Raw genomic sequence first — 12,500 nt, forward strand, 5'->3', positions numbered from 1 at the left:
TTTCATGTAATATTTATTTACTACATGGTGCAAGGCACTGACTTGTCTAATTGACTGAGAACAAAAAATATTTACAAAACTTTGTTTTTAATTTCCCAGAAACTGTGCTTTATCGAAACAAATATATATGCGCACGCGCGCGCGCGCGTGTGTGTGTGTGTGTGTGTGTGTGTGTGTGTGTGTGTGTGTGTGTGTGTGTGTGTGTGTGTGTGTGTGAGTGAGTGTGTGAGTGAGAGAGAGAGAGAGAGAGAGAAGGAGAGAGAGAGAGAGAAGGAGAGAGAGAGAGAGAAGGAGAGAGAGAGAGAGAGAGAGAGAGAGAGAGAGAGAGAGAGAGAGAGAGAGAGAGAGAGAGAGAGAGAGAGAGAGAGAGAGAGAGAGAGAGAGAGAGAGTGTTAGTGAGTAAGTTAGTGAGTGAGTTAGTGAGTAAGTGTGCATGAGTGTGCTTAATCCATTGCAGATGAGTGTCATAACATACATAATGCATAGTGCCTAATGGCACATATAAGTCTCACAGTACAGTAAAAATGAAAAACACTAAAATGGCTATAGTATTGTAATGAATGAATGAAAGAGAGAGCAAAAGGTCACAATATCACGTGAAGCAGCCTTGCTCTAGCCATGCAGATAGCACTTGGGGATCACTCAGGCAAATCTATCCCCATCTACAATAGGTTAAGCGTATGTGTATGAATATGTATGTGTTTCTGTGAGTGTTATAAACGTAGTATACAGAAAGAGTAGGATGGAGTGCATTTATCCTGTAACTTCACACACACACACACACACACACACACACACACACACACATACACACACACACACGCACACACAGACACGCACCTATACATATCATTTTATTCCAATACAGCTAAATTCTTTATTGCAATCACATAAATTCATATGTTAACTTTTCCTCACCCTATTCAATATACACTTTGAAGATACTTTGTGACTTTCTTAATCTTCTTGGATAGGATCATTGCTAAAGGAGAGAGAAAGCCTTGTTTCACATAAAATTTATTAGCTACATAGTTAAAGGCACTGACTTGTCTAATTTACCACTGAGAATAAAAAATATTTACAAAAATGCCTCAAATAACAGCCAAACCTTGATTTTAATTTCCCAGCAGTGATGCTTTGTGAATTTATGTACATGTGTGTGTGTGTGTGTGTGTGTGTCTGTGTATGTGTGTGTGTGTGTGTGTGTGTGTGTGTGTGTATGTGTGTGTGTGTATGTGTGTGTGTGTGTGTGTGTGTGTGTGTGTGTGTGTGTGTGTGTGTGTGTGTGTGTGTGTGTGTGTGTGTGTGTGTGTGTGTGTGTGTGTGTGTGTGTGTGTGTGTGTGTGTGTGTGTGTGTGTGTGTGTGTGTGTGTGTGTATGTGTGTATGTATGTGTGTATGTGTGTATGTATGTATGTATGTATGTATGTATGTATGTATGTATGTGTGTGTGTGTGTGTGTGTGTGTGTGTGTGTGTGTGTGTGTGTGTGTGTGTGTGTGTGTGTGTGTGTGTGTGTGTGTGTGTGTGTGTGTGTCTGTCTGTGTGTGTGTCTGTCTGTGTGTATGTATGTATGTATGTATGTATGAATATATGAATATATGAATATATGTATGTATGTGTTTTCTACATGTGTGATAAGCATAGTATATGGAAAGAGTAGGATGGAGCGCATTTATACTGTAACTTACAGTTAACAATGCAGGGTGACATAAATTATATTTCCCAACCACCAGCAACATGGAATACTGTCTCTTAAGGGGAGAGGAAATACCTGGAAACCACAATAATCACTACTAGCCATTCAGTAATACAATAAAGCTTGTAAGTTCTTCTGTTATTACGAGATCAAAGAACATTTTTATCATTGTGCAATATATACAGCTTGCAAAATTTTGTTACAAAATAAACTGCAAATGGATCATACTGCACTGTCATACCAGTTAATCCTATGTCAATACCATATATAATAATTTTTGCAGCTTTAACATATGACTTGATGAGAGTATTCATTAGTCTGCATGACTACTGTACAATATTATCTACTGAATTCTTATTCAACTTTGCAATTACAAGTCATACACTAAAAATTTAATTACTGTAAAAACATGTACGAAAAATGCGTTTTAATATCTGTCTGATGAACTGCACTGAACTAATGATGATTCTAAACATCTGAATGGTGGCTCTGATCATCTGAATGGAGTGCCTGATCGTCTAGATGATGAGTCTGAATATCAATGTGATGAGATTGAAGTTCTGGATGATGAGTTAAAAGGTGGCTGTTTAGATTGGACTTCCTAGAAGAGCGATAAGGGCAGTGCAAGCAAGTATATGGTTTTTCTCCTGTGTGTGTGCGTATGTGTGACTTAATGTTGTCTTCTTGAGTTGCCCTGAATGAGCAGTATGGACAGGAGAAGGGTTTCTCCCCTGTATGAGTGTGAATGTGTCTGGTGAGGTTGGTGGTCTTGTTTGTGATGTAATTGCAGTATGAACACTTGTGCAACTTGCGAGCATTGAGATTTTTCCTTCCTCTTGGGTCGTCTCCCCAACTTCTCCGCTTGAGGCCTTTTTCGGACACCACCTGCGGGGGTACGCCTAGCTTAATATCAATGAAATAGTGCATCTTTTTTTTTAAATAGATATTTTTTCATCTAGGCTACCAGTACTCAGCACTGCATTAAATGATATTCTATAACAATAATCTATCAGTACTATTTCATTTCTTGATAAAAAATGTACACTGACCTAATCAAGGGAAATCTTATTAAACACATCTAAATATCAAGTCTGGAAATTCTTACATATACTCTTTTGCTGAATAAATAATGCAGAAATAAGAACTTGATATGGCTCTCTGGTAAGAAGATGTGAAGGGGACAGATAATGATGATAATAATAAATTAATCAACAAAATAAAAATCTGTATAGGAAGTCATTGAAATAACTACCCACTTGCTACTGTCATGAAATGCTGATCATAACATGATTTAGAATTATAAAAACACAAAATATATGAATAAAGAATAAAATAAAACAAACAAATATATTAAAATAATCTTAATTTCCATATCAAAAGTATTAACTCTTCACCTCAAATTTCTCCAAATGATTAAATCAAAATAATATTGAAAATCACAGTATTTGTTTATATACATACATACATACCATACACACACACACACACACACACATATATATATAGACGTAATAACACTTTTCAAAATATCATTCAACAATTCACAATATCAGAAGTTATTGTACTATATATCAATAACATTTAAACATTAGATCTATCAATAAAAACAAGATAATCAAGACAGATGTAATCACAGCATCCAAATTTGTGAGATGATATTTGAGTTTACCACATTCTGAATATCTTGAACTTTGAGTCTAAGTAAAAAAATAATATACACGAAGATTATTAACCCTATGACGACAGTGTGTTCCCGATGCCGGGGCGTCATGCCAGTGTGACGATTACAATGCAATATTACAATCGCCCAACATAGGGGTTTTCGTGTAGCGCGTGCCCCGTCGGGAAAGGGTTAAGTATTCTTCCTTCTTCATTTACTCTTCTTTATTGGCATTTATACTAATGTACATTCGTAATCTCATGCACACTAACACACACAAACATCTATCTTGTAATAGTTGAAAACTACCTTGCATTATCTCACAAGAAAATGTAATCAGTTTGTTCAATCAACAATCTGACCAAAATAAACACAAGTGATTTTGTTGAAGTCTAACCAATTCCTGGCTTTCCATGTCACTTAACACACTTAGATATAGTACTCCCTCTGGTTGTCTGAGTCATATAATATATCACTTTGTTTCCTTTCCGAGGCATTTAAAATATTGCTAGAATTTGTTTTGTGGAATTGTTGGACAGATTTCCCATGAATATGGCGCTTTTTTCAGCTTTGGCCTCTGTCTGTCAGTAATCTATTAATCAGCATGGCAAGCACTTATCTATAATTTAGTTTCATATCACAATATAGTTACATAATCAACATAAAGGTTTTTAGGACTTTGAAATTATTTTGATCTTTTAAAAATAAAAGTCATATGTATATAAGTACATATAGTATGCAAGTATATAAAGTATGGTAAATAAATGTAAATGTCAATAAAGGGTTGTGGAATTAGAAAGATGAACAATGGGTTCCTCTGTTTTCTCACATGGTCCCTTGTGTCATTTTCATTAAATTCTGGAACTTTATAAGCATAAATACTGGTAAGTTGTATCAAATTTTAATTTTTCCTTTTTTACTGGAACAGAAAAGTGAAATATTGTAAATCTAAACAGCTTGCCTAGCAGTTTAAGTGAAAAGAAATAACTGCTGGAACAAGCTATAATAGTAGCCTGGTGACATGCTATGACAATAACAAAGACCAAATTTATTTAACCCATTGGTCGCCGTTTTTAATAAAATATGTACAGTCGGATGGCAGGTTTACATTGTCTGGCACGGACGGTGTCATCCTCATCTAATAACTGCCATTCTGTATCACTGATTGTAATTTTCTGATGTTATATATTAGAACAAATTAGAAAAAAATTGAGTATATTTTATGTTGTTAATATCTTTCAAAAAGGCAAGTGGTACTTTCATTGTTATTTCTTCTTTTCTTCAGTGAAAAAGCCAAGCATAATTAATCAATATTTAGGAAACCTGAAGGATTGCACTAATTAAACCATGAACAGATTAACTGTTGCAGGAAGGTTTAGAGATAAAAAGGAAAATTTATTCATAGGCAGAAGTTCCATATTGATTCCATATTGATAGAAGGTAGAAGTTTCATATTGATGAAAATTCAAACATAGGCAGAAGTTCCATATTGATAAAAATTTGATTCTTAAAATGTGTAATGCATGCTGCAATATGAAAGTAAGCCTTTTGAAGCAATGAGATAACCCTGACAAATTATGTCCTTAACATTAACAAATTATGGAACCAACACAAACTTCATGAAGTCACTTGAGAGGAATAAATGATGACGATGATGATTAAGTTCCAGAATGTTTCGTTGACATATGAACATTCAAGTTGGACTTTTGTGTAGCTTTGTATGAGCAGAGTGTGCATGCAAAAGGCTTTTCTCCAGTGTGTCTTCGAAGATGATCAGTCAAGTAATTCCGATGAGATGCCCTGTAAGGGCAATATGGACAAGAATATGGTTTTTCTCCTGTATGTATGTAAACATGTTCTCTCATCAATCCTTTCCTGGCTGAACAATAAGAGCAGTATGGGCATGAATACAGATTTTTCACTGCGTGTTTCAAAGTATGTTTCTTAAGCTCGTTGGCATCAGCTGTTTTGAAGTCACACTGCAAACACTGGTGCGATGTGTGGCCTGCAGAAGGTGTCTGCCACTGTTCATTGATTCTCCCCTCTCCAATCCATTGGGTGTCCATCTCCATCTGAAGAGGAGGCTCATCTTACTCTTGTTCATATATTGAATGACTGATTTTTGCTTTTATTTTCTTTACAAAAAAGAGTAGGTTTCAGTAATCTGTGACAATCTATCTTCAAGGTTTGAGAATACTGATTAAAATATCAAACAGTTTAAATATCATCAAATGACTATTTATACTACCTTCTTCATATCTTTTGCAATCTCATGCCTCTTTACTTTTGTGCAAATGTTATGACTAGATGATGTCAACTTCTAAATATTTTGGGATACAGTATTTGGGACTAAATTCACCACATTACTGAAAGGAAGAAATATATATATATATATATATATATATATATATATATATATATATATATATATATATATATATATAGAGAGAGAGAGAGAGAGAGAGAGAGAGAGAGAGAGAGAGAGAGAGAGAGAGAGAGAGAGAAAAGGATGGGGAAAGAAGGGACAGTAAGAGAGAGCCATAAAATGAGGAAGAGAGGGAGGAGAGAGTGGAGAAACGAGGGAAGGAGTGCGGTGGAAAGCAAGAAATTATACCAAAGTGTATGGATGTATATCATGTAATAGTTGGTTTTATAACAAATGTTCTAACCATACATTAATTACATAACTGCACATCAGAGAACCTCCCTAATCTGGCAGTTTTAACAGTTCAGTAATTTAAATCTTGCACTCATTAGTTTCCACAATTGCTACTTGGCCTCAAATAGCTGACTTAACCCTCTCTGGATGGGTGGTACACTACGGTACCGCACATTCAAGGCCCGTTCGCTGGGTGACGTCATACGGCGTCATTTATTTAACCCGTTAATGACGGGTGACTAGATATCATGTCTAGTGGTTTTTGGGCCACACACCGGGGACGCGTTATTTTGTCCAGCCCGGCGTGCGGGAAGAGCCGGGCTATGCGGCCGAGAATCCCAACGCGTTAGGCTTATGCGTTCAAGAGTCCCGTTGGGAATGGGTTAACTGATTTAGGCCTATGTGTTCGAGAACCCCGGCATTGTAACATGCAAGGCTGGAATGCCCCCTTCGTGACTGGGTTAAAGTGGCTGATGCAATTATAACTTTAATTGCTTTTATTCAAGCCCTAAATGTCTCTTAACATATGTATAAGCAATGTAAGTGGTGGTAATGTGGTGATTCATAAACATATGAATTAAAGTTTATCACAAAAGGTGTAAAGTTCTACCTAACACTTTGTTATTTAGTAATTTGGTAAGTCTTGACAAGGTCTAAGCCTTTATAAGCTATATCAGAATCAGTAATACAGTACAGTACTGTTTATGCATTAATTTGCCCTTTTTACCCTAAGCTTCACTGGTTCACATAATCTGATACTCAAGCACCTGTTTCACGCCAGCCTTGCCAAGTCAATCTGTATTGGCTAAATGAAGTAAAAACTTAGGCTTTTACACACTAGATTATTTTTCATCCTATTGGAATTTGTTTCCCCTCACCTTGAAAAATCTTTCGTCATACACGACGCCAGAGCTCTGGCCTGATGACAGGCGTTATGATGTTCCGGGATTTTGGATCACAATGTTAATTCATTGTGCTGTGAGTAATGAGTAAGTAATGATGACAATTGCAGCATAATTATTATAACTGCCATAATATTAAGCAAAATAGGTTTCAGCTAACATCCAAAACTTGGATGGCACCACTTTCTTCTAGCACCAGCAGGAGGGAGACCCTTGAACGGTACCGATCTACAGTCTCTAGCAACCACTATCTTTATACAGCGATGGCACATAGCAAGTTGCTGACCTCTTGCTCTAAAGTACCGCAGATGAAGGATGTGCAGACAGAACGAGAGGAGGAAGGTGACTCAAACCATACTCAATGTCTACAATGTACCCCTGTGCCAGAAAGGATGTCTTTTACTGTGGCACTCACAGGCATAAGCACAAGGTTCCTTCCTCTTCTTGTTATCTTCATTGTGGATGGTTATAAGTTTCGTATTCATTCATGGCAGCACACAAATACGAAAAAAATAAAGTTGCTTTTTGTCCTCCCCTAAAATAGCAATACTTCTATCACATTGAGTATATAGAAAAAAATAAGCTGATTTGGACCCTGAACTACAATTTTAGTCAACTGCAGAATTGATAGAGCCTGTGATATGACAGATTTAAATCTCTAAATGCAGTAAAACACACAAAAAACAAAACATAAAAATGGCTCTAGCTCTACAATGAGTGACTAAAGGGAATGGGAAAAATCAAGGCATTTTGCATGCAGTTGCCTCACTTTGAAATAAAACCCCTCCTGCAGCCTGGGTAAGCAAATCTATCCCCCGTCAGCAATAGGTTAATACTTCAGTTTCATAAGAGTTATAATAGCAAATCCTTTTATGTAGTTAGTCATTTACTATCTCTTATATTAACCATTTTCATTTGAAATACAATTTTCTTTTATAGTAATTGAAACATTCTATTTTTTAGTATGAACAGAACTTTGTAATTATTTTTTGAAGTTTGGCACATATATGCACACACACACACACACACACACACACACACACACACACACACACACACACACACACACACACACACACACACACACAGGGTGATGTGGTATCGTGTCATGGAAATAATTCGCTCCCGCTAGATTATGTTCTATCATGTCATGACCTCTCCCTCAAAACATACGTTTTACATTGCTCTGAGAGGCACAGCGCAGCAGTCCGCTGGGAGAGATCTTGCACTTAATCACTGAGTGCACTTGTTATCTAGCTGGTGGGAGCAGCATTAGGCAAATATATGCCCCGATGTGAATGGGTTAATGAATAGAGAATGAGTATCAGATCTTAAAAATAGTAAGAACTTATCATATATATTACTGGCTCATAACAATTACAGTATCTCTAGTAATCCATGGAACAATAATACAATGACTGCTAATCTACTTAAGAGGTATTTAATTTAGAATAATTAATAAATTTTGGAAAAATTAATAATAAATTTTGAAATAAGCAACCATAAATTTTTGGACATAATACAACTACATAATGTTTTTGTTTTGCAGTAGGATATTCACAACAAAATTCATACTAAAAATACTATTCTTTATTACTTACAATTATTTCTTTTCTACAAGGCAATTCACACTAAAGAGTAACCAAATTTTTCCTCCATTAAATAACTTTAGTATTTTTACTTGGGATCACATAAAAGCTTACAAACTCAACCCTTATCCACTATCAATACATATATACACATATATATATATATATATATATATATATATATATATATATGTATATATATATATATTCATCTATACTTTTCAAGTAAAAGAACATGATCTAACCATTAACTACAAAGCTTTCTGGAATAATGGCTAAAAACAGATTCTTGCAGTCAATATGGGATGCTTTCATTGAAATATTTGGCAGGATGAAAATTCTCAATGCCAAGACACTACACAGCAACACCAATGTGTTCGATATGGGATGTTTTCTATAATGTTTTTGGCAAGACAAAAAAAAAAAAAACTCTCAATGCCAAAACACTACACAGCACCATCAATGTTGTGAGTCTGGATGTGCAATGTTAGAGTTTGCTTATCTGGTGCCTGATAGTGGCAATGTGCACACTGGTATGCCCTCTCTCCTGTGTGTTTGATCATATGCCTCCTTAGGATGTTCTTATGTGAGGAACTGTATGAGCAATAGGGACAAGCAAATGGCTTTTCTCCTGTATGTCTATTGATGTGTTCTTTCAAGAATTCCTTCCTTGTTGTTTCATAGGAACAATAGGGACATGAAAAAGGCTTCTCTCCAGTATGTTTCAAGAGATGCCTCTGAAGGGTGTGGTTCTTTGTTGCTCTGTAGGGACAGTAAGGGCACTGATGCACTTTGTTGGCTGTTGTTGCTTTCTGCCTTTCTCTTGGGGTCCTTCTGGTATCTTCCCAGTGATAGTTTGTCTGCTGCATCATCTGTAGAGAAGGCTGCATCTTACTCTTTATCATACAGTTCCATTAAAATTTTTGTTTAATCAAACACAAAGTATGTGTACTAGCAAGGCTTACATGGCTTACTTGCTTTATGAACATCTGATTAAACTCATGGTCTGATAAGGTGATCATAAGGGTTATCCTACATGAGGGAGAAAATTTTAAATAAAGGTATCATAAAAATGATTATGTGTTACAGATTTGCTTTATTATTCTATATTGCATGTATCAATGTTATACACATTTTGCAATCCTTTTTGTGGCCTTTCCATACTGGAGGGTGGGGGGGACCCCCCCAAGTGAAAAAAAAAAAAAATTATGGAAAAAAATGCAGAATAGTATTAACCCATCCCCGACGGGGGAATTCTAGCCTTGAATGTCCAAATGCCGGGGCGTTCGAATTATTAGGCCTAAATCAATTGAATGGCTGGCACAATACTGTGCCGCCCGGCCACTGGGCTTTTGAATGCGCGGTACACATGCTGTACCACCCGTCCTGAGAGGGTTAATAAAAAAAATATGTAATATAAAAAAAACATAAAACTGGAGATTCTTACACAATTCTATCATCCCAATACTATAAATTAGATTGGAAATTCATTGAGAGGTTGCTGAGGTGGTGCATACAAAAGCCTTGAGCCATAATATTATTTCAAGAAGAGGAAAACAAACCCCCCTTTAAAACTGTCAATATATATACTTTTTCACTTTTGCAACATTCACATCTAAATATCATGAAATTTACAGCATATTAAGTTGGCACAGACAAGTGAGATTTTTCTTCCTATTTTTATCTACTGTTTTGGGGGTAACTTTCCAGTCTAAGTAACCCTAAAAATATAGTCTCAAATACGTACACTATTAATGTACATTCAATATAAAATGAAATAAAGAAATCCTGCAAGATGTAAGAGATTCATGGTAAATTCATTAAATTATTAACCACTCCGGTACCCCAATGAGGTAACAAGCATTGACAGTTCTTAATGTACCATTGTGGGCTCTAATATTTGTGTGGGTAATTCTTCAGATGTGTAAATATTCAAAACCAAACTCGATATTAATTCTCCAAACTCAAAGCTTCCTCCCCTCCTCCAAAGGAATGTCATCATCCTTAACATCTATTTACTGTGATTAATAATATGTTTTTCTGTGTTTCCCTTTAATCCTTATAAAGAAGGCACAATACAGACTAATGTGTTTGTTCCTATGACAACTCTTTAGGGTAGCCTAAGGGAGAGAAAATCCTATTATAACCAGTTTAAACTGTCAAGTAGGTAAGAATCCTATCTTCTTACCATAAATACCATTAATAATTACTTATGACAACTTGGCTTTTTATGTAAGATTTTACTGTAGCAGGGTGGGACTGGGATAAGGGGAAAATTCTGAAGACCGAGATATACTACAAGAATTAAAATTCATTGTTCTTAAAAATATACATCATGTTTCCATGCCAAAAATTGAAAAATGAGAATTTTATAACACTGATAACTTTTTGATTTCTAACCATGGGTAAAATCTCAAAAACACGCAAATCATACATGATATTACACACTATAAGAAAAGAAAGTATATATTACCTATCTCACTGGAACTCAAAATTTCAGTTCAATATGAAATTCTCTATTTTGTGCCTCCATCTTGTTTGTGACACATCATATGAAAACTCAGGCTTGTGGTATCAGATGCTTGATATGGGCACTGTTTGCACGAGAGGCTTTGCTCTTCTGCATGTCGACGTACATGGCGCCTTAAGATATTCCTATGGGATGAACTGTAGGAGCAATGAGGACATGCAAAAGGTTTTTCTCCTGTATGTCTATTTATATGTTCCTTCAGAAATTCCTTCCTTGTAGTTCCATACGAGCAGTAAGGGCAAGAAAATGGTTTCTCTCCAGTGTGCTTCAATGAATGCCTCTTAAGTTTATGAGAGTCATTAGTGCTGTAGGCACAGTGTGGACACTGATGCACCTTGCTAGTGGAAGGGAGACCATGCCAATCTCCTGTGGTTCTTCCTCCTTCAGTCCATAAAGAGTTAGTCTCCCGCTCCACCTGTAGAGGAGGCTGTATCTTATTTTTTATCATTAGTTCAAACAACTTACTTAAATAATGACAGAGACCAGATACTGATTCAATAATGATGCTTTAAGAGAACTATCATCTAAAGATATAATACACTGTCTGCTGTCATTAAGAGCACCATTCTACTTCTCAAAGACTGGTAAAAATGTCCATTTTGTTAATGTGTAATCTACAATCTTGGACAACATAAATGAAGATAGAGATAGAGAGAACAATATTTATATGCATAACATTCAGAAATGTATTACAGTTTTTTAAATAAAATTATAGTTTTTAAAAGTCAAACATTGTTCATAAATCTTTGCAATAATCAATCTATATATCTTAAAATGCCTCAAGTGTTGATAGAAATGAGAAGACACAGTGAGAGACAGATAGAGGGGTTGAGAGATAGAGACATAGAGGGATTGAGAGATAGACACATAGAGAGATAGAGGGATAGATAGATAGAAGTAAGGATCTTGGAGAGAGACACAAAGAGAAAGAAAGAGAGAGAGGGAGGGAGAAAGATTATATACACACATATATATATATATATATATATATATATATATATATATATATATATATATATATATATATATATAGAGAGATATATATATAGAGAGAGAGAGAGAGAGAGAGAGAGAGAGAGAGAGAGAGAGAGAGAGAGAGAGAGAGAGAGAGCGAGAGAGAATGAGAGATAGAAAGATAGAGAGATAGAGAGTGAGAGAGAGAAGTAAGGATCTTACAAAAATTATTACATTGCAGATTAGTAAAACTTATGCAGATTGAATTTTAGAACATAATAAAATGACTCTCTGATTAATACAAAAACATATCTTGCACACATGAGCTACCCCTTTTCCCTTTCTCTCTCTCACACACACACATATAACAGTATAAGATATGCAGAATATCTCCTGCAATATATTTCATCCAACACCATTTTCTCCCCCCCCCTCCAATAGAGATCCCAAACACTGGTTATCTCTAATATCCTTTTAGTTTACATTAAAAAAAAGAATTATGCTGTTTT

The 12,500-nt window shown here is 35.6% G+C and overlaps 2 protein-coding genes across 12 annotated transcripts in view; both read right to left on the bottom strand.

The window, feature by feature from the left end:
* Positions 1-12,500, bottom strand: part of LOC122266672 (uncharacterized) — an 82,104-nt gene that overhangs the window by 25,859 nt on the left and 43,745 nt on the right. The window contains exon 6 of one of the 9 annotated variants that reach the window (XM_043036483.2): positions 385-2,582. The exons of 6 other annotated variants lie outside the window; for them this stretch is intronic. In XM_043036483.2, the coding sequence (XP_042892417.1) occupies positions 2,166-2,582 (417 nt within the window). In that variant the 3' untranslated portion in view covers positions 385-2,165. Of the gene's footprint in view, positions 1-384; positions 2,583-2,616; positions 5,430-9,588; positions 11,453-12,500 lie in introns of those variants that run through there. 2 more of the 9 variants (XM_043036484.2, XM_043036478.2) reach the window with 2 other exon arrangements.
* LOC122266675 (uncharacterized) lies at positions 8,490-11,121 on the bottom strand. Of its 3 annotated transcripts, none has more exons than XM_043036495.2 (2): positions 10,981-11,121; positions 8,490-9,379 (listed from the first exon to the last, which is right to left on the bottom strand). In XM_043036495.2, exon 2 carries the CDS (start codon positions 9,377-9,379, stop codon positions 8,954-8,956), a length of 426 nt encoding a protein of 141 aa, XP_042892429.1. In that variant the 5' UTR covers positions 10,981-11,121; the 3' UTR covers positions 8,490-8,953. The 3 variants fall into 3 exon arrangements, with proteins under 3 accessions (XP_042892429.1, XP_042892430.1, XP_086411992.1); XM_043036496.2 differs by having other exon boundaries at positions 8,490-9,391; positions 10,981-11,100; XM_086555866.1 differs by lacking the exon at positions 10,981-11,121 and adding an exon at positions 9,482-9,532.

This window comes from Penaeus japonicus, unplaced genomic scaffold (assembly GCF_977035675.1).
Source record: "Penaeus japonicus unplaced genomic scaffold, GWHDUDI00000001_assembly GWHDUDI00000031, whole genome shotgun sequence".
Taxonomy (NCBI): domain Eukaryota; kingdom Metazoa; phylum Arthropoda; class Malacostraca; order Decapoda; family Penaeidae; genus Penaeus; species Penaeus japonicus.